The sequence below is a fragment of the Heptranchias perlo genome, chromosome 19 (assembly GCF_035084215.1).
Source record: "Heptranchias perlo isolate sHepPer1 chromosome 19, sHepPer1.hap1, whole genome shotgun sequence".
Lineage (NCBI taxonomy): Eukaryota > Metazoa > Chordata > Chondrichthyes > Hexanchiformes > Hexanchidae > Heptranchias > Heptranchias perlo.
In genome coordinates, this window is record NC_090343.1 from 51,512,041 (window position 1) to 51,534,056 (window position 22,016).

Here is a 22,016-nt window from a genome sequence, read left to right on the forward strand (position 1 = left end):
GCTCATCAGCACCTTATCAAGGGCAATTAGGGATGGGCAATAAATGCTGGCCTTGCCAGCAATTCCCACATCCCATGAACAAATAAAAAAAAGGATCTCCAAGAGACCTATAGGAAGTCTGTTGAATTCTGACTGAATAATGTTGAGGGTGTCGATGCTGGATGGTTTCCGCTGAGCCATACATCTTTTGTTGTACTCCAGTACTGAGCTACAAGTGAAGAGTGGTAACCTTCTCAATGCAGCAACTTTTTTGCACAACAGTTCAGAGGAATGTCATTCATGCAATCCAGTAATTCCTGCTGCAAGTGAGGAAATTGGGTGAAGGCAGATTGGGTTTGGGATAGATCATCCTGAAGTGAAGCAGCCTCTTGATACTCACAGACAAGGAATAACCAGTTGGGTGAGATACTCGAGGGCTTCCAGCACCCAAAGGCTCATCACCTTCAAGGAGAGGGGAAAAGTTGGTGCAAATCTAAAATTAAAGTTGACTGGCATGATTTGTCATATGGTAGAGTGTAGGGGAAACTCAGCTTCCTCACTCAGCAGCAATTAAGAGTCAACAGTGGCCATCTATAAGAGGGCCACATTCTGCAAAAGCATAAGAAAAGGAAAGAGCTCAAAAACTGTCAGAAGTCTGGAAATGGTGAGAGAACTGTAATACCATCAGGACAAAGTGCCACTTCCCTGTTTACTGCACAGGACCCCCTCAGAAAGCGGAGTTTTCCACAATATAACTGGTCTGCTCTTCATGTCTGGAGCTTATTGACCCCAAACTCACATAACCAATACCAAGGAGGTTAAGTTAGAATGGGGCTGTTGGTCTAGGCTTGGTCATAATTCTTGGACAACTATGCAACAAACACAAGTGGGTTGATCAGTGCTGATAGGTACTGACTAATGACTTGGCTGGCCCGCCTGGAATTAGCTCTGCAGTAGATCTCATCTTGCAGGCTCACCTTCCAGTTCTCCAAACGACTAGAAGAAAAGCCACGGTGTATCACATAGAAAATCAAAATGTCCCTTTAAAAGCATTTGAGATACTGTGAACTGGTGCCCATGACAAAGAACACGCAACTACACGCCTTACAGTGAGTGCATCTGGTTAATGCCATGGGCTGTGAATTTGGAGATTATTCTGATGTTTTGCCATCACTGTGCATTTGGTTTGGCCATTTACTGGCAACATCATATAAATAGCTGAAGGGAGGAAGGCGAGGGCAAGGTTTGGTGTCAATAAACAGTAAGGGATTAAAGCAGCCGAGCCTGTTATTTATCTGATCAGTTTTGTACCAATTTGTTGTTTATTTATAGCAGTCGAATCGCTGCTTTACTGGGTGTTACAAGGGCAAAAGTCTATTACTCAGATAGATAGCTGCAGTGGGAAAAGGCATGAAGAAATAGTGGCAGTTGTCAGAGAACATTTTTTTTCGAAGCCTAAAAGCTTGTCAGATATGCATTAAAAGGGGGAGTCCACTGCGTAGAATGTGAGTGTTAAAGAAATTGGTGAAGTATATTATGGGGAATTAAGTGTTTGACAAACGATATGTCGAGGGAGAAACTGATGTGGTCTGAAAAACACCTTTTATCAGAAGCAGAATTGATTCACAAGAAACAGTTTTGAATGCCCTGTGTATAGAAACGGCAGAAGGGTCAGGGCAAATGAAGGCATCTCTAAAGCCTAATAAATGCGGGCTTTACGAGAAGACTAACCATACCAATAAAAACTATGGCCCTAAAATGCCCTGGGCTTCTCCCACTCTTCCTCCAAAGTTCTCCCCGGTCCCCGGCCAATATTTATCCCTCAACCAACATAGTAAAACAGATAATCCAGTCATTTGTCTCACTGCTGTTTGTGTGACCTTGCTGTGCACAAATTAGCTGCCTCCCAACAACCCTTCCTAAATAGACGCACAGCAAATCACTGAAGCTCCCTCTTAAACATACCCTTAGGAACATACCACTACCCCACCTCACTGATGGCCATGCTTAGACCCCCTGCAATTCATCAACACCCTTTTGTAAACACGTACTCTAACTCACCAACACACTTTCTGCAACGCTTTTAAGCAACTGAACACTCCCTTCCTAAACACGCCCCAAGACTCACCACCATCCCCTAACATGCCCTCAGAGACTTACTAACATCCCCCGACGACAACGTGCATCTATATAGCACCATTAATGCATCACAAGGCACTTCACAGCCAAAAGAACAAACTTGCAATTATATAGCACCTTCACAAACTCTAGGCATCCAAAAGCACTTCATAGTCAATTAAGTACTTTTGTTGAGGTATAAATTACTGTTGCAATATAAGGATGTTTCAGCAGCCAATTTCTGCACAGCAAGGTCCCACAGGCAATGAGCTGAATGTGTATTTAGTTGATGTTGGTTGAGGGATAAATATTGGCCAGGACACGGAAAACTCCCCAGCTCTTCTGCAAATAGTGCCGTGGGAACTTATGTCCACCAGATAGGGCCTCGGTTTAATGTCCCAATCCCTCAGACTCAACAGCATCCCCTCCGAGACACATGGGCAGAATCAGCAACACCCTTCAGCAACTAAATACCACCTCCTAAACACACCAACAGCAATTCACCAACACTTCTCTCAAGAGTGGCAACTTTTTGTAACTTTCAAACAGCTGGGTCCTCTATAGCCTTGAAAGTCCTTCATATAAGCAATTAGTTAATCATAATCAGCAAACTGCAGTCAAGTGAGCTGGGACCAGGTCTGAAAACATAATAACTGAACACTGATGTCAAAATCACCTAACACTTTGTCCCTGCACCTCCAGGATCTGAATAGAGAATCTAGAGTTTCTGTGGCAACTTGTAAACTGACTATAAACATACAACTGGCCAGCTATCTCTACCCTCAGTTTTATCCAATGTTTGTATCTAGAGATTTCTCAGTCATAAACTCGTACAGGTTTACCCATGTGTAAGGTACCTGACCAGTGAATATATCAAGAGGTTAGCGCTACATAGCAGAAATAGATAGCAGAGAATAAATCAGAGGCTCGGCTCTCACCTGGCAGATCCTGCACCACTGGTTTGACAGATTTTGGTGAGGAGGGCTGCTCCTGATCGGATGTACCCGCCGGCTGGACGATCACTGTGGGGTCCGCTTGCACACCGCTGTGGTTTTCGCTCGCCATTTCTTTTGCATCTGTCCTGCAAACTAAGGACAAAACAACAAGAGTTACTCCAGTGGACATGCAGTTCCAGGCAGCCCTGTAAACATCTTTACTCTGGAAACGTGAGCGGGAATTTGATTTTGCTGTTTTTGTAGTTGTAAAACTTCCTTCTGTTAAATCCCAAGACAATCGAGCTAATTGAACATTAATTCTATGCAACCTAAAAAAAAATTGAAAACAGGATAATCATAACCAAGCTGGCAGTATCCAGCACTTTATAGTTAAAACAATGACAACACAGGACTTATATCCCACTATATAGTCTGAAAACTGACAGATAAAAAGATTACTTTATTGGATGTAGATTGGCCAAATTAAAGACTACAGCTGTGATGAAAATTGAAAACATGTCTTGATGGTTGTGTATCTGCTTACTTAATTGAAAGATAATGTTAAAATAGCTCTGAATATTCTGTAGCATCCCAGACGGCTTCACCTGTCCAAGGCTACTGGCTCATACATTAGTCTGTTAACAGTCTGGTCGCTGGGTTAAACTGTGAATCGTGGGTTGGAAATGTAAATATTTAGAGCCAGATGTATTCGCTAAGAGTGCACCTGTCGTTTGATTCGGAATGTGTCAAAATTCCTCACTAGGGTTCTGTGATGCTTTTCATAATATATTGCATTAAATGTTAGAACATTGGAGGGACCATCGTTGACTGGTCAGTGGACAGGAAATTCTGCCATCAGGGGAGTTTAAAGGCTGAACTTTTTGATGCTGGGGACAGAGATCAATTCTGAGTCAACACTCAGACCTGGAGGAGGCAGCATCCAAGGAACAGAAAAGGCAGCAAAAGGGTGGGGTGGAAGGAGCTTGAGACTATTTAAAGTGTTTGCTTTTTCTCCAGTAGAAAATAGTCTGACACATCTGATTGACACTAACAGGCTTTCCATACAGTACAAGAACATTGCCTGGTGTGCTGTTTATTCACCTACCTCGGATATCCCTAGTTTTGATAATCCTAATGCCTGTGTGTTTGTGTTAATTGTTAAATAAACCCTAAAGTTATTTTAGCCTGTACAACACTAGTCTTGTGTTTGATATTTCTGCTATTTGAAGGAGATTGAATACATAGGACATACCAGCAGAAAAGACAACTGTGCTGTTTACTGCAATTAAAAGGAAATTGTTAATCCTGGGCTGAGTTACCTCTGCAAAGACAGGACTTGGAAAGAAGTGCGCTATTTGTAGGGGAGAAGACGCAATTGGAAAGCACAGTCTGACAGTTGAAAGGAGAAAGCGGCAACTCAAAAACTGATATTATAACAGTAACATACAGTTGAATAACAGGCAAAGAAGCCTACAGCTTATCCAATGTGGACACACCTGAACATTGTGGCCTTGACTTTCCAGCTCCCTTTGGTTGGAGCGAATCTCGACTAGGGCAGGACCCCCCCCCAAAAGGAGGTACTCCCTTGACCCTGGCTGAACTTACAGCCTTGGGGTCATCTAAATACAGGAAACGGGAACTCTGAAGTGGGACAGGGTTTTGCTAGCCGCCTTGAACTCCCACAACACTGGGATGCAGCCAGCTAAAGTGTGAACTTTCTAAAAAAAAAATTGTCATCCTCTTCAGCCTGTGCAAAGTGACGCTCTCTGCTTGTACAGGCACTTGCTCCAGGAAAAGTTATTCAGACCCCACCCCCGAACTCCTGGGTGTAACAGGTGTCCCTTGCATCCAGCACTCCAGACTCAAAATCATGAGGGAATTACAAATCTCCCCAATTTGCATAGAATTAAGCTACACCTGCCCATATATGGCAGTACATCCACCTTCACCCAGACCCACCAAACACCAAAGCGGGGTGGCAGCTGAAAGTCTAGACCTATATGATCATTGGCACAGTAAAGATAACTAGACTTACATTAATAACTATTCAACCGATCAAGTCCACAAGCTTAAGGCAAACGAGAATAGATGAGCATCTCAGCAATGTAACATCACTAACACCAAGGGATCACAGCCCAATAAAGTGAAACTACTAATGAGGGCGCTTTTAGGAAAATAAATTCTCAAGTACTTTTGGTACAATAGCATATTCTAGAAGGTGAAACCATCACTCACATTTGTTGGACTAACAGAAGTTAATTCAACAGCAGGACAACATACGGCATGTATGGACTTATTCAGTAGGGTAAGTGGTCCTTGTGTATTCTTGTGTAGTTAATAGTTTAGTCAGCAGGGTACTGGGACACTGTGCAAAGTTCCCATTTATTGAATAGAGTTCCAATATACAGGTCTCAATTATTTTCTTTGCAAGATGTTAGAACATTGGCACACATTATTCCCTAGACCAAGAGGCCAGAGCCCGCCAGACAATACCGATCCTAAATTTGGGGTGGGGTTTGTCCATGTTCACTCGACATTCAGATTCATTCCTTGAACGATCTGCACTTTTTGTAACACAAGCGGCAAGGCCCGGGTCCCCTTCCACCGACAAGCGGCAAGGCCCGGGTCCCCTTCCACCGACAAGCGGCAAGGCCCGGGTCCCCTTCCACCGACAAGGCCCGGGTCCCCTTCCACCGACAAGCGGCAAGGCCCGGGTCCCCTTCCACCGACAAGCGGCAAAGCCTGGTGACATTCACCAATACGCCAAACCAGGAAAATTTGGGAAAGCAATAAAATATACATGTTTATACTGGAAAGGTTCTGAACTCGCTAATTGCTATGGTGGAGTTGCTCCAGTGCTCACTGATGTCTATTGTTTCATATATACAATCTTGTCTTAAATCAGGAGCGAATTTCTGGACACTTCTGCAATGCGAGCAGGTTGTGTAGCCTGCCACTCATGCATGGACCCCCTCGTTGTGCTTTAGCTTCCCAGTTTGCAAACAGAAGTTAAAACTTCAATGCTACTAAAAATGCAGTTACTGCACCTCCCAAACAGGCAAAATATATTCAACATGTAATTTACGTGAAGGTCACCCTCAAAATGGGCTCAGAAACAACCCAAGCTTTTCCTTAAAAACTTTATGCTGGCCAAATCATCTTCACAGAAACTTAAGTCTTTTGGTAAAGGAAGGTCTGTTTCATCGTCGCATGTCCCACGACTTTTCACCTTTTATCTCTGCAACATGGCATTGACACATTTACTATTTTCCATGTTTAAATATTCAATATGACAAAGATCTATGAGAAATAATCCAATACAACAGAAATTCAATTACACCAACAGTCACGAGAAAAAAAATGGATTTTCTACATTTTCAATATTTAGTTTAAAAAAAATCAGGAATTGTTTAGGGGCCAATTTCCACATGTCGCCGATTACACCAACTCTACCTCTCCACCAATTCCCTCAAACTCTTAACCACCTCTCTGCTGTCAAACTGCCCGACAGACATCAAATCATGGAGGAGTTAAATGGTCCTCTAAGTCCAAAGCCATCCTCTTCAGCCCCCGCCATAACTCTGGTCCTTGTCACCGACTCCATCAGATTGAACCAGGTGATGCAAAGACTCAGCCACCAAGCCTATCATCACCACATCCATTTACTTCCATGCTTCGTATCCACACTTTTACTATTTCTAGACTCCAATGTCCTCCCGTCCTCCAGCCAAAATTTTAGGCTTGTAATCAGATGGATCAGTTGATGTACATAAAATTTCCCGATTCCGAGCATGCTAGATGATCCCAAACAGCAATAAGTGCAATGAGAGTATTAATGCTACTTTACTACATACTTGTGCAAGGCCAGATCTTCAGTACAGAATACTGCAAAAACTCTCAGCTCTCAAGGTGGCGCCATTACTAACCCCTCAAACTAAGACGACAAGTCACACGTTATTTCACAGCTAGTAAGAGTATCTTTAACTAAACACAACTTGTGATTTAAGTGTGGATTCATTATTTTCAATACATGACGGTATCATTATAATTTAAAGTTATATACTTAAACTGTAATCAACAGGCTAACTAGAATCCATAAAGAATCAAAAGATACAAGACCTTTTCTCCTGGGAGGACACAAATAGTGAGAACCACAGCTATATCGTTTAGCACATCAACAGTCTTCATCCTAAAGAGATGAATTCATGCCCATCCATCAACATATCTCTCACTGATTTCCCAGTCTCAACCAGAGAGGGGCATCATGAACAAGCAAATAAATCCAAACCACTTCTGTGCACCTCAAAACTCCTGCTTACAAAACACCATGAGCAGATTGACATGGCCCAGAGAAAGGAGAGGGCAGTGCTGACAAAAATGGTGGCACACCATTAATCTGTGCAGTTTCTTTCCATAATAATGTTTTTTTGCCTCCCCACATTTGTTCTTTACAAAATGCAAGTTCGTTAATTGTCCATCTTTTTTGTTTCACCAATGAACTCAGACCAACACAAGTTTCTGGTCTGCTCGACTAGAACTGAAGCTATCCCGAGCCAAAAATCCAGGAAGCAATGTAATAAAAAGGGAAGTTTTTTTTCCACTTGGTGGGTGGGGGGGGGGGGGTGGTGAGTTTGCAGTAATCCATATGGTGGCTTTACAAACGTTCATTGGGGCAGGGCCAACGGACACTGGGCCAACTAGTGGTCATGTTCATCAAACGACTGCCCCTGAAAACTTGATGTGAAATAGCAGATCCTAATATAAAATAATGTGGTTTATTATCCAAAATCACTCAGTACAGAGATCGAAGAATCCACAGTCTATTCCCACAGAAATGAAGTGAGGATTAGAATCCCTCTATTTCAGGAGTGAAATAATTGTTCCTCAGAAGGGGATGAGTTAAAGGTCTATTGTCTCCTGAATCTGATGAACTCTGCCATGTGAGTCAAGGAGTTGCCATTACTAAGGCACAGAGTCCCCCAAATCTTTAAATAGGGAACACGCACAAAAAAACCTTGAGCAATAAGATCTTTATGTCAATGGCAGCTTTTGGCTTCAAACATGGTTGAGAGAATTTGTATAAATGAAAAAAAAAATCAACTCTCAGGACAGGAGTAAACTTTTAGCTGGAAATCTGAAAAGACAACTGTTTTTATAGATCAGGGGACAGACCAAGATGGAGTTCATATACAACTATGAAATAGATCCACATACACCCAGACCTAGCTGGTTTCAGGTGGCTTTTGGAGCCGCTGCATAAATACTTGGGAATGTCACAGGAGCAAGAAACTTTGTCCCTTCTACTGAAGCATGAACTGGTATAACACATGGATGATGACACATTTCAGAACTTGGGAATAGGGGGAATATTTTTTATTCGTTCACGGGATGTGGGCGTCGCTGGCGAGGCCAGCATTTATTGCCCATCTCCAACTGCCCTCGAGAAGGTGGTGGTGAGCCGCCTTCTTGAACCGCTGCAGTCCATGTGGTGACGGTTCTCCCACAGTGCTGTTAGGAAGGGAGTTCCAGGATTTTGACCCAGCGACGATGAAGGAACGGCGATATATTTCCAAGTCGGGATGGTGTGTGACTTGGAGGGGAACGTGCAGTGGTGTTGTTCCCATGCGCCTGCTGCCCTTGTCCTTGTAGGTGGTAGAGGTCGCGGGTTTGGGAGGTGCTGTTGAAGAAGCCTTGGCGAGTTGCTGCAGTGCATCCTGTGGATGGTACACACTGCAGCCACAGTGCGCCGGTGGTGAAGGGAGTGAATGTTTAGGGTGGTGGATGGGGTGCCAATCAAGCGGGCTGCTTTATCTTGGATGGTGTCGAGCTTCTTGAGTGTTGTTGGAGCTGCACTCATCCAGGCAAGTGGAGAGTATTCCATCACACTCCTGACTTGTGCCTTGTAGATGGTGGAAAGGCTTTGGGGAGTCAGGAGGTGAGTCACTCGCCGCAGAATAACCTGTGGTCTTCAACTTTACTGCATGTTGTGACCACCTCCCCAAGATGGACTTAGTCCAGCAAAATCACTGCGTAGAAACTTAACGGAATCTGCAACCTGGTCACATATCTGGAGCTATAAGGCCTATTATGGTCTTGCATGAAGTTTCCTAGAAGAGGGCAGCAGACACTGTTGAAAACAGTGGGTCACCAAATTACATGGAAAGGTTCCAGCATAAAGTAGGCAACTTGAAAATTTAAACTATTGTAAGAGAATACAACTATGAACTAGATCCACATACACCTAGATTTAGCTGGTTTTAATTGGCTTTTGGAGCCGCTGAGTAAAGTAAGTTCATTAATAATAAAAACAGAAAATGCTGGAGAAGCTCAGCAAGTCAGGCAGCGTCTGTGGAGAAAGAAACAGAGTTAAAGTACCAGGTCGAAGACCTTTCGTCACAACTGGAAGATGTTAAGAGTTAAAGTTTTTGAGCAAGTACAGAGCCAGGGAAAGGGGGAGGAGGGAGGGGTGGGGAGGAAAGAACAAAAGGGAAGGTCTGTGATAGGGTAGAGGGCATGAGTGATTAAATGGCAAAAGGGATGATGGTGCAAGGAAAGGAAGGTGGCAATGGGACAGGTTAAGAAACACCTGCTGACCGAAAAAATGGGAGCAGTGGTTATGATCTGAAGTTATTGAAATCAATGTTGAGTACAGAAGGTTGTAAAGTGCCTAAACGGAAGATGAGGTGCTGTTCCTCAAGTTTACGTTGAGCTTCATTGGAACAGAGTAAGAGGCTGAGGCCAGAGGGGCAGAATAAGGGAATTAAAATGGCAAGGACAGAGCCAGGGAAAGGGGGAGGTCAGGATCACACTTGCAGACAGAGCAGAGGTGTTCAGCAAGGCGATCACCCAGTCTGCGTTTGGTCTCCCCAATGTAGAGGCCACATTGTGAGCAGCGAATACAGTTTTATTAAACTGAAAGTAGTACAAGTAAACCTCTGTTTCACCTGGAAAGTGTGTTTGGGGCCCTGGACGGTGGGAAGAGAGGAGGTGAAGGGGCAGGTGTTGTTTCTCCTGCGTTCACACGGCAAGGTGCCATGGGGAGGAGAGCGGGTGTCAGAAGAGTGGACTAGGGTGTCGCAGAGGGAGCGGTCCCTTCGGAACACTGAAAGGGGAGAAAAGAGGAAGATGTGTTTGGTGGTGGGATCCTGCTGGAGGTGGTAGAAATGGCAGAGGATGATAGGTGGGGTGGAAGGTGAGGACAAGGAAATAGAACGGACACTCAACGACAGTGGAGGGGAATCCTCGGTTGAGGGAAAAGGAAGACAAATCGGAAACACTGGTGCGGAAGGTGGTATCGTCAGAACAGATGCAATGGAGCCGGAGAAAGTGGGAGAAGGGAACTGAATCCTTACAAGAAGCAGGGTGGGAGGAAGTGTAATCAAGGTAGCTGTGGGAGTCGGTGGGCTTATAATAGATATTGGTTGACAGCCTATCCACAAAGATGGAGATAGAAAAGTTGAGGAACGGAAGAGTCGGAGATGGACCATGTGAAGGGTGCAAATTAGAAGCATAGTTGATAAAATTTTCCAGTTCGGGGTGAGAGCAGGAAGTGACACCGATACAGTCATCAATGTACCGGAAAAAAGTGAGGGAGGGGACCCGAGTAGGACTGGAACAAGGAATGTTCCATGTATGCCGCAAAAAGGCAGGCATATCTGGAACCCATAGGATTCCCAGAGTGACACCTTTTATTTGAAGGGAGTGGAGTCAAAGGAGAAGTTGTTCAACATAAGAACAAGTTCAGCCAGGCGGAGGAGGATGGTGGTGGTTGGGCCTCCGTTCAAGGAAGAAACGGAGAGCCCGCAAGCCGCCTGCCGGGGAATGGCGGTGGAGGGACTGGACATCCATGGTGAAAAGGAGACGGTTAGGGCCGGGGAACTGAAAACTGTTAAGCCGAGGGCATCAGAAGAGTCGCGGATGTAGGTTGGAAAAGACTGGACAAGGGGAGACAAGAAAGTCAAGATAGGCGGAAATAAGTTCCGGGGGCAAGAATAGGCTGAAACGATGGGGATAATATTCTGGCATGGGTGGAGGATTGGTTATCTGACAGGAAGCAGAGAATTGGGATAAATGGTACATTCTCGGACTGGCAACCAGTAGTGTTCCGCAGGGGTCGGTGCTGGGTCCCCAACTCTTTACAATCTATATTAACGATTTGGAGGAGGGGACCGAGTGCAACATGTCAAAGTTTGCAGATGATACAAAGATGGGAGGGAAAGTAGAGAGTGAGGAGGACATAAAAAACCTACAAGGGGATATAGACAGGCTGGGTGAGTGGGCGGAGATTTGGCAGATGCAATACAATATTGGAAAATGTGAGGTTATGCACTTTGGCAGGAAAAATCGGAGAGCAAGTTATGATCTTAATGGCGAGAAACTGGAAAGTATTGCAGTACAAAGGGATCTGGGGGTCCGAGTGCAAGAAAATCAAAAAGTTAGTTTGCAGGTGCAGCAGGTGATCAAGAAGGCCAACGGAATGTTGGCTTTTATTGCTCGGGGGATAGAACATAAAAACAGGGAGGTATTGCTGCAGTTATATAAGGTATTGGTGAGACCGCACCTGGAATACTGCATACAGTTTTGATCTCCATACTTAAGAAAAGACATACTTGCTCTCGAGGCAGTACAAAGAAGGTTCACTCGGTTAATCCTGGGGATGAGGGGGCGGACATATGAGGAGAGGTTGAGGAGATTGGGACTCTACTCATTGGAGTTCAGAAGAATGAGAGGCAATCTTATTGAAACATATAAGATTGTGAAGGGGCTTGATCGGGTGGATGCGGTAAGGATGTTCCCAAGGATGGGTGAAACTAGAACGAGGGGGCATAATCTTAGAATAAGGGGCTGCTCTTTCAAAACTGAGATGAGGAGAAACTTCTTCACTCAGAGGGTAGTAGGTCTGTGGAATTTGCTGCCCCAGGAAGCTGTGGAAGCTATATCATTAAATAAATTTAAAACAGAAATCGACAGTTTCCTAGAAGTAAAGGGAATTAGGGGTTACGGGGAGAGGGCAGGAAATTGGACATGAATTTAGATTTGAGGTTTGGATCAGATCAGCCATGATCTTATTGAATGGCGGAGCAGGCTCAAGGGGCCGATTGGCCTACTCCTGCTCCTATTTCTTATGTTCCCAGGGCAGTCCTGTTTGTGGATCTTGAGAAGGAGGTAGAAGTGGGCTGTACGGGACTGAGGGACTATGAGTTTGAAGACTGTGGGTGGGGGGGGGGGGGGGGGGGGGGGGGAGTGGAGGGAGATCTCCAGAGGAGATGAGGTCAGTGACGGTCTGGGAAACTATGGCTTGATGTTCGGCGGTAGGGTCATGGTCCAAGGGGAGGTGTCGGAGAGGACTGATTGTTCAGGGTCAGAGAGAGAGAAAGATCAGAGAGGATAGTGAAAACACGACAAAGGGTGAGATTGGAGGGAGGGATGGGGTCAGAGGAAAGTGAAGGGGAAGGAGGGTCTGGAGGGGCACTGGCACTTGAGTTATTGAAGCTTGTGGTCCTTGACATCTGAAAGGAAGACAAAAAGTTTTGTGTTATAGGGCCGGATGAGGCGAAGGATGAAATGGAACCGCGGACCAGGACAGCTTTAAAATAGCGAGGGTGCTGCTGGAGAGAGGTCGAGAGTGTGCACGTGGCAGCGCATGGCATTGAGCGTGGATCTCAGGAAGCGGTGAGAGCAGTGGTTCGAGGAACGCTGATCATCATTAAGATATCTGTAATCACGAGTGGATCCGAAACACAAAGGGTGGAATTTAAGTTGGAAACCACCTGGAATATGTCAGAGCTGGAGACAGTTGCTGAGGAAAGGGATGTGGCTGTGAAAGCAAGTTTTAGAAGAAACTTGATCAAACATGAGAAAGGAATCAGAAAGCAATGAAGGTGAAGAAGGTAAAAGAGAAACGGAAATCCCGTCGGAGAGAAGAGCAGAACTTCAAGGTGGGGCATTCCTGGAAGAGAAATGGCCGTGAATTAAACACAATCAAATGCAAAATATTGTGGATGCTGGAAATCTGAAATAAACAGAAAATTCTGGAGAAGCTCAGCAAGTCAGGCAGCATCTGTGGAGAAAGAAACAGACTTAACGTTTCAGGTCTAAGACCTTTCGTCAGAACTGAGAGAAGTTAAAGAGTTAACGTTTTTGAGCAAGTACAGAGCCAGGGAAAGGGGGAGGAGAGGAAAGAACAAAAGGGAAGGTCTGAGATAGGGTAGAGGGCAGGAGTGATTAAATGACAAAAGGGATGATGGTGATCCCACCACCAAACACATCTTCCCCTCCGAAGGGACTGCTCCCTCTGCGTCGCCCTAGACAACTCTTCCATCACCCGCTCTCCTCCCCACGGCACCTTCCTGTGCAAGCGCAGGAGATTAACAACTGCCCTTCCACCTCCTCCCTTCCCACCATCCAGGGCCCCAGACACTCCTTCCAGGTGAAACAGCGATTTACTTGTATTTCTTTCAATTTAATATACTGTATTCACTGCATACAATGTGGTCTCCTCTACATTGGAGAGACCAAACACTGACTGGGTGATCACCTTGCTGAACACCTCCGCTCTGTCCGCAAGCATGACCCTGACCTGCCGGTCACTTGCCATTTTAATTCCCCTATTCTGACCCCTCTGTCCTCAGCCTCTTACTCCGTTCCAATGAAGTTCAACATAAGCTCGACGAACAGCACCTCATCTTTCATATAGGTACTTCTCTTCTCTCCGTCGGGATTTCCGTTTGTCTCTTTTACCTTCTCACCTTCATTGCTTTCTGTTTCCCTCATGTTTGATCAGGTTTCTTCAAAAACTTGCTTTCACAGCCACATCCTTTTCCTCAGCAACTGTCTCCAGCGCCGACTTATTCCAGGTAGTTTCCAAATTAAATTCCACCCAACCAGCAGTTTATTTGTTCAATTTAGTATACTGTATCCACTGCACACAACGTGGTCTCCACTACACTGGGGAGACCAAACAGGCTGGGTGATCGCTTTGCTGAACAGCTCCACTCTGTACGCAAGCATGACCCTGACCTGCCGGTCACTTGCCATTTTAATTCCCCTACTCTGACCGCTCTGTCCTCAGCCTCTTACTCTGTTCCAGTGAAGCTCAACGTAAGCTTGAGGAATAGCACCTCATCTTTCGTTTAGGCACTTTACAATCTTCCGGACTCAACACTGAGCAAAAGCTTCAGATCATAACCATTTTTTTGGTCAGCTAGTGTTGGTAATGGTTCTGCTGCTGCCATTAACAGCTACTCTTTTGTTTCTCAAACTGATCCATTACTGTCTTCCTTGCCTTAATCACTCATGCCCTCTACCCTATCAAGGGAAGGTCTCAATGTTCTTTCCTCCCCTCCCTTTCCCTGGCTCTGTACTTGCTCAAAAACTTTAACTCTTAACATCTTCCAGTTCTGACGAAAGATCATCGATCTGAAACGTCAACTGTTTCTTTCTCCACAGATGCTGCCTGACTTGCTGAGCTTCTCCAGCATTTTCTGGTTTTATATCAGATTTCCAGCATCTGCAGCATTTTGCTTTTGCTAAAGTTCATGTGGTTTTCTGTAGTGTTTTATAATTTACAATGACATTCACAAGGGCTCTCCAAATAGTTTACTTCTCGGACTTCAGTGACTCATTCACAGAATCCTGTCTCCAAGAAAGGTCACACTCAGAGTTTAGTGGTCCCATATTAACATCCTTTTAACCCCAGTTATCTCTCTCCCTAAAATATTATCCAAAATTAACTTGGTTATCTTCAGTCATACACTACTACTGTACACAATTCAACCAGTTTCAAAATACAGTAAATTACAATTCCTATTTTATCAGCATCATGTGTGGTGTAGTAGGGAAGGTCTGTATCCAGCAATGGTTAAACACATCTATATACTTTCAATAACCTAGGTTTGAAGTTTTGCTCAGGACATCTCCGCTAAATCGGAATGAATTTATTGGTGATGGAACCTTACATGTCTCAGTTGGTGTCATTAAACTGGCTTTGATAACTCCACAGACTTTTCTTCAGTTCGTGCCTTGCCGACTGAATTAACTGAGACAACACCTGAAGGTGATCCATAAGTTTTGTTTCTGATTGATCCAGGATTTGATCAATGTCTTTTCGATGTGAAGTCCCCAATTTGGATGTGATTAAGCCACTCCAGCATCCTAAACTTTCACCGTATTCCAGTAAACACAAAACCAATACCAGCACCCAATCTCCACAGGTTGTGTTTTTATTCTCCAGGGGCATTACCTGGTTGTGAATAGTACTAGTAAGGTTAGAACTCACATCTAACCTGAGACACAGCTGTTTAACCAACAATTCAGCAACTGCAAACTCTGTAGTGCTGGGTGGTGTGGTTCCATATAATAGAAAAGGGAACACCTTCTCAGTCACCAGTCCCAATTCAGACTTCACTGTCATCATTACCTGCTTCAAAGTTCGAAGAAAACATTCCCTCTCACGAGGTAAGCTGAGGATCAGGTGTGCTATATTCCATTATGCTTTACAAGAGATGTAAACAGAGAACCATTATCTGAAGTCAGTTCTTCTGGCGAACCATGAGTCGAATCAAAACATTAATGCTGGCACCAGCACTTATGGACGGTATATGAATGATTTCAGAGCCATTGGATACTGCATCCATCTATATATTATCAAAAATCTTATGTGGAGCATACATTTCTTACCCACAAATCTTACTTCCCATTGTCACTTTTGTGGACTGGAAAACTACTAGAACATTTCCTAACTTTGCTAGGCCAACCTTCATGATGTAGCTACAGACTCTAACCAGGGAAGAAGCAACAATAGAAGGCAGAGAAAACAAGGGTGAAAAACAAATAGGGCCATAGTACAAAATAAAACCAAGATGACTAGCAATCTTAAAAAGACAAGTCTAAAGGCATTGTGTCTAAATGCGCAGAGCATTCCCAATAAGCCAGATGAATTAACAGCGCAGATAGATATTAACGGTTATGATATAGTTGCGATTACGGAGACATGGCTTCAGGGTGACCAAGGATGGGAACTGAACATCCAGGGGTATTCAATATTTAGGAAGGACAGGCAAAAAGGGAAAGCAGGTGGGGTAGCGTTGTTAGTAAAGGAGGAAATCAATGCAATAGTGAGGAAGGATATTGGCTCGGAAAATCACGATGTGGAATCTGTACGAGTGGAGCTAAGAAACACCAAGGGGCAGAAAATGTTGGTGGGGGTTGTCTACAGGCCCCCAAACAGTAGTGGAGATGTAGGGGAGGGCATTAAACAGGAAATTAGAGACACATGCAAGAGTACAACTATAATCATGGGTAACTTTAATCTACAGAAAGATTGGTCAAACCAAATTAGCAATAATACTGTGGGGGAGGAATTCCTGGAGTGTGTACGTGACTGTTTTCTAGACAAATACGTTGAGGAACCAACTATAGAACAGGCGATCCTAGACTGGGTATTGTGCAATGAGAAAGGATTAATTAACAATCTTGTTGTGCGGGATCCATTAGGGAAGAGCGATCATAACATGATAGAATTCCTCATTAAGATGGAGAGTGAAGTAGTTGAATCTGAAACTGGGGTCCTCAATCTAAATAAAGGAAATTACGAAAGTATGAGGTGTGAGTTGGCTATGATAGATTGGGGAACTTTACTAAAAGGGATGACAGTGGATAGGCAATGGCTAATATTTAAAGAACATGTGCAGGAATTACAACAATTATTCATTCCTGTCTGGTGCAAAAATGAAACAGGAATGGTGGCTCAACCGTGGCTTCAAAAGAAATTAGGGATACTATTAGATCCAAAGGGGAGACATATAAAATTGCCAGAAAAAGCGGCAAGCCTGAGGATTGGAAGCAGTTCAGAATTCAGCAAAGGAGGACAAAGTGATTGATCAAGAGGGGAAAAAGAGAGTATGAGAGTAAACTAGCAGGGAACATAAAAACTGACTGCAAAAGCTTCTATAAATATGTCAAGAGAAAAAGATTAGTGAAGACAAATGTAGGTCCCTTACAGTCAGAAATAGGGGAAATTATAATGGGGAACAAAGAAATGGCAGAACAATTAAACACATACTTTGGTTCTGTCTTCACAGAGGACACAAATAACCTCCCAGAATTGTTAGGGAACCAAGGGTCTAGTGAGAGGGAGGAACTGAAGGAAACCAGTATTAGTTAAAAAAAGTGCTAGGGAAATTACAGGGCCTGATAATCTACATCCCAGAGTACTAAAGGAAGTGGCCCTGGAAATAGTGGATGCATTGGTGATCATCTTCCAAAATTCTATGACTCCGGAACAGTTCCTACAGATTGGAGGGTGGCAAATGTAACCCCACTATTTAAAAAAGGGAGAAAAAAAAACAGGGAATTACAGACCAGTTAGCCTAACATCAGTAGTGGGGAAAATGCTAGAGTCTATTATAAAAGATGTGGTAACAGGACACTTGGAGGGCATTAGCAGGATTGGACAAAGTCAGTATGGATTTATGAAAGGGAAATCATACTTAACAAATCTACTGGAGTTTTTTTGAGGATGTAACTAGTAGAATAGATAGGGGAGAACCAGTGGATGTGGTGTACTTGGATTTTCAGAAGGCTTTTGATAAGGTCCCACACAAGAGATTAGTGTGCAAAATTAAAGCATGTGGAATTGGGGGTAATATACTGGCATGGATTGAGAATTGGTTGACAGACAGGAAACAGAGAGTAGGAATAAACGGGTCTTTTTCCGGGTGTCAGGCAGTGACTAGTGGGGTACCGCAGGGATCAGTGCTTGGGCCCCAGCTATTCACAATATATATCAATGATTTGGATGAGGGAACTAAATGTAACATTTCCAAGTTTGCAGATGACACAAAGCTGAGGTGGAATGTAAGCTGTGAGGAGGATGTAAAGAGGCTCCAATGTGATTTAGACAAGTTGGGTGAGTGGGCAAGAACATGGCAGATGCAGTATAACGTGGATAAATGTGAGGTTATCCACTTTGGTTGTAAAAACAGAAAGGCAGATCATCTGAATGGTGATAGATTGGGAAAAGGGGAGGTGCAACGAGACCTGGGTGTCCTTGTACACCAGTCGCTGAAAGCAAGCATTCAGGTGCAGCAAGCAGTTATGAAGGCGAATGGTATGTTGGCCTTCATTGCAAGAGGATTTGAGTACAGGAGCAGGGATGTCTTACTGCAGTTATATCGGGCCTTGGTGAGACCACATCTGGAGTATTGTGTGCAGTTTTGGTCTCCTTATCTGAGGAAGGATGTCCTTGCCATGGAGGGAGTGCAATAAGGTCTACCAGACTGATTCCTGGGATGGCAGGACTGATATGAGGAGAGATTGGGTCGACTAGGCCTATATTCACTTGAGTTAAGAATGTGAGGTGATCTCATCGAAACATATAAAATTCTAACAGGACTAGACAGATGAGATGCAGGGATGCTGTTCCCGATGGCTGGGGAGTCCAGAACCAGGGGTCACAGTCTCAGGATACGGGGTATGCCATTTAGAACCAAGATGAGGAGAAATTTCTTCACTCAAGAGGGTGGTGAACCTGTGGAATTCTCTACCATAGAAGGCAGTGAAGGCCAAGTCATTAGATGTATTCAAGGAGATAGATATATTTCTTAATGCTAAAGGGATCAAGGGATATGGGGAAAAAGCAGGAACAGGGTACTGAGTCAGACGATCAGCCATGATCATTTTGAATGGCGGAGCTGCCCGAAGGGCCGAATGGCCTACTCCTATTTTCTATGTTACTAGGTGGCTCTACAGAGTTTCTGAAGGATGTCACCCAACTCGTCTCGCTGGTTCGTCTATAGATAAAAATTATATTCAACAATCTGTAGGCAATGTCACTGGCAATGTACCAGTCACAGGAAAACTCTGAATTCAAAATGGATCATTGCCATAATCTCAAGGCCAAATCCAGGGATGAGCTGGACATGTCACCACTAGGTGAATAATCAAGCACCATCTGGTCAACATAATCCAAACTTGCATCCTGGTCAGAGCTTTGAAGGGCACAATCTCAGGGTGACTGACATGTAATTAGCTGTTCCTGATACTGGTATGATAACTCACAATCCCCACAGCAGAAGGCTTTATTGTAGTTAATTCTATTTCCTGTAATGCAGTTACATCTCACCCTCCTCATCTACATCCAGCCTTGTAGTGCAAGATGCAAAATTTGTGACGGGTCTGCCTTCAAGCGTAGCTTGGATAATTTTACTTGGCATGATTACCAGGTCCAGTACTTCCAACATACAGAACAGTTGGCTCCACATTTCAAAAAGGTAGGAACCTCCACTTATAATTGCTCTCAGACTTTTATACCAAGGACACTAGATAAATCGATCATCATTTTGATAGCTAGGCCTATACTGTAGAGGTAACTTTCCAACTTTGTACTTTGGGTGTTGAGTCTCACCTGCCAGAATTGAATGAGTGTGTTTCAGGGGTGTACTGCACTTGATCTTCCAACCAAACTGATCCAAAGATCACACACAGCACACACCTCAATCGCCTATCCCTAGTCCTGAATAGGAATAAGCTTACAACTCTATGCCCGTCTTTTCAGTTTGGAGGCTGAGAACTGTTTGGTCCCAGTATCAATAAGTGGTTCTAGATCAGTCACCAAAATAAATGTACTATACAGATATTGATGGACTTTCTATTGACCACATGATACCCATTACTCTTACCAGAGATCAATGACAGAGGCATATGCTATTGACCTTCCTTCAGTCCCTTTGAAAGAATGCAAAATGACAGCAGTGAATCTGTAAGCCAGTGAGCACTTGGTAAATTGTAACACACTGAAAACTGCCATACACTCGAGTTCAATTCCATGCCTCACCCTTCCGAAGCAACCTTTAAAAAGGACAGCCAATGGTTAACATTCAGAATGATCATATAGTCATGCCCTAGCCCAAGATTAGTTTAAGTCACATTTTCCAGCAGCTTCAACCAACTCGGGACATGGAGAGGTCTTCAGCATTACCAAAAAAAATCCCAAATATTGGAGAGAACATTTTGATTTGTTACATTTTAGTTTCTAAGTTCCATCTCATCTAGCCCTGCCACAAACAAGTCATCCAGAACATCATCCTAAAACTTTATCAATGGTTCCTTGAAATACAGCATAAGCTTCAGCAACACCAAATAGTAAACAAATATAAATCTTCAGAGTACTATTGTTGACATATCGATGGGAGGTTTCCTCTACCAACACAAAATTTTAGTACTTCAAACAGCTGAGAAAATAGTGCTTCAGGCTTAGTCATTGGATATTCAGGGATTTCTAAATCCTGATTTACAGCCAACTTATACTTTCCACAAACTCTTAATGCTTCCATCTGGTTTTAACACTGGAATAATGTGTGAAGGAATATTCCACCATTGTGATTCTCTCATTCTTTTCAGCTCATTGAATTTTTACTTCTTCTAAACCAAAGCCATATGCTACAGACTGTGGTTGAAAGAATTTTGGTGTGTCACATTTGGAAAAAAAACCTCTATTTAACCTATATGCCACTCAATCCCTAGTGTATCACATGTTGCATACTTACACATACGAATACATACAAATCTTCGTTCCTGGTGCCTTCAGACGGTTACTTTGCTGCCAATTTAACTATTGAAGACAATCAGTTCCTTCTGAATAAAGGAGGGCCCTTTTCTCGAACCATATGCTAAGCTAATAGAGCCAGCTGTTCTTTGAGTCACAGATGCATCAGTTTTTCATTGACAGACACCACCTGTCCTGTATGAAACTTGAAGATAAGTCGTACCTTGGGGTGGTACATTTTCAAACCTCCTTGTACAAGGCTTCCCTTGTAAAAAAAGGGTGAGGCACCCATATCTGATTAATTTCCTAACTTTTGTTCTCTATTTAGAATTTTCTGATTTCACTGATTGGAGAGCAAAAACTACCTACTTTTCTCAGCTTATGTAGTTTTACAACTAGTTAGAACCTCCTTTTCCCTCTGCTGTATTTTTCCCCACTGTTGCTGATTCTTGCTTAATATTTTTGCCTTTATTTTATACTTTAATCCTTTTTTCTCAAAAACGTCATGCAAATTTTGGCTCCATTAGACGGGAACATTTTTTGTAATCTTATTACAGTGGTATTTAAATATAAATGTACTAAAAATCTGCATTACAAATCATTTTTCCCCACAACAAAAACATTCTGTTGGGGGCTCCGTGCTCATCTTACTTACTGCAGCCTATTGTGGAATCATCGGCCTATTTCCATCTTAAAAAGCAGCTTCCACTTTTTTTTTTCTATGGATTACATCTGCACTGAGCTCGCACACAGGACCATCTGCTAGAAATGTACCAAATGGGGAATTTACAGAACCAGGAATGGATTCAAAGACTCATCTTCTGTTTTCTCTAATGGAACATTTAGCAATAACCAGATTTGAGGCTTTGCCAAATTTAACACCTGATCACTCGATTTAATTGGAGCTACTAAGTCTTTGATGAAACTAAGTTGGATTCCCTCACTCTGGAAAATGAATAGTAGCATATGATTTTCTTTGCGATAATATATCCCACTCAGCTCTAATTGTTAATTATTTTAGTTCAGATGCATCCTACACAGGGTATTCAAAGTTTATTCCTCCAAATGGCTCATTCACATGACCAAAAAAAACTTGCCTTTATGGGAGGCCACAGAGAGTTTAGATACAGCTCAGGAACTGGGGGGGGGGGGGGGGGGAGGGGGAATGCAAGGCAGTCTAAGGTGGGCTTGGAGTGCAAGTGGTAAATAAGGTTAGTGAGCTGCAGCACAAGCAGCCACATGGGATGATGATATAGTGGCAACAGAGAGCTGTCTCAAACAAGGGAGGATTGGGCACTTAATATCCCTGGCTACAATGTATTCAGGAAAGATAGGGAAGAGAGAAAAAAAAGAGGGTTGGTGGCAGTATTGATCAAAGATACTGTTACAGCACTAGAAAGGGAGGGTGTACTTGAGGATTCAAAGACAGAATCTATTCA

At 43.5% G+C, this 22,016-nt stretch overlaps 1 protein-coding gene across 5 annotated transcripts in view; it reads right to left on the minus strand.

The window, feature by feature from the left end:
• The window catches only part of pcif1 (phosphorylated CTD interacting factor 1), a 144,725-nt gene that overhangs the window by 120,799 nt on the left and 1,910 nt on the right, over positions 1-22,016 (minus strand). For 2 of the 5 annotated variants that reach the window (XM_068000741.1, XM_068000745.1), the window contains exons 1-2: positions 19,712-19,736; positions 3,036-3,185 (exon numbers count right to left, since the gene is read on the minus strand). In XM_068000741.1, coding sequence (XP_067856842.1) covers positions 3,036-3,185; positions 19,712-19,733 — 172 coding nt within the window. In that variant the 5' untranslated portion in view covers positions 19,734-19,736. Of the gene's footprint in view, positions 1-3,035; positions 3,186-19,711; positions 19,737-20,578; positions 20,600-22,016 lie in introns of those variants that run through there. The other 3 variants (XM_068000744.1, XM_068000743.1, XM_068000742.1) reach the window with 2 other exon arrangements.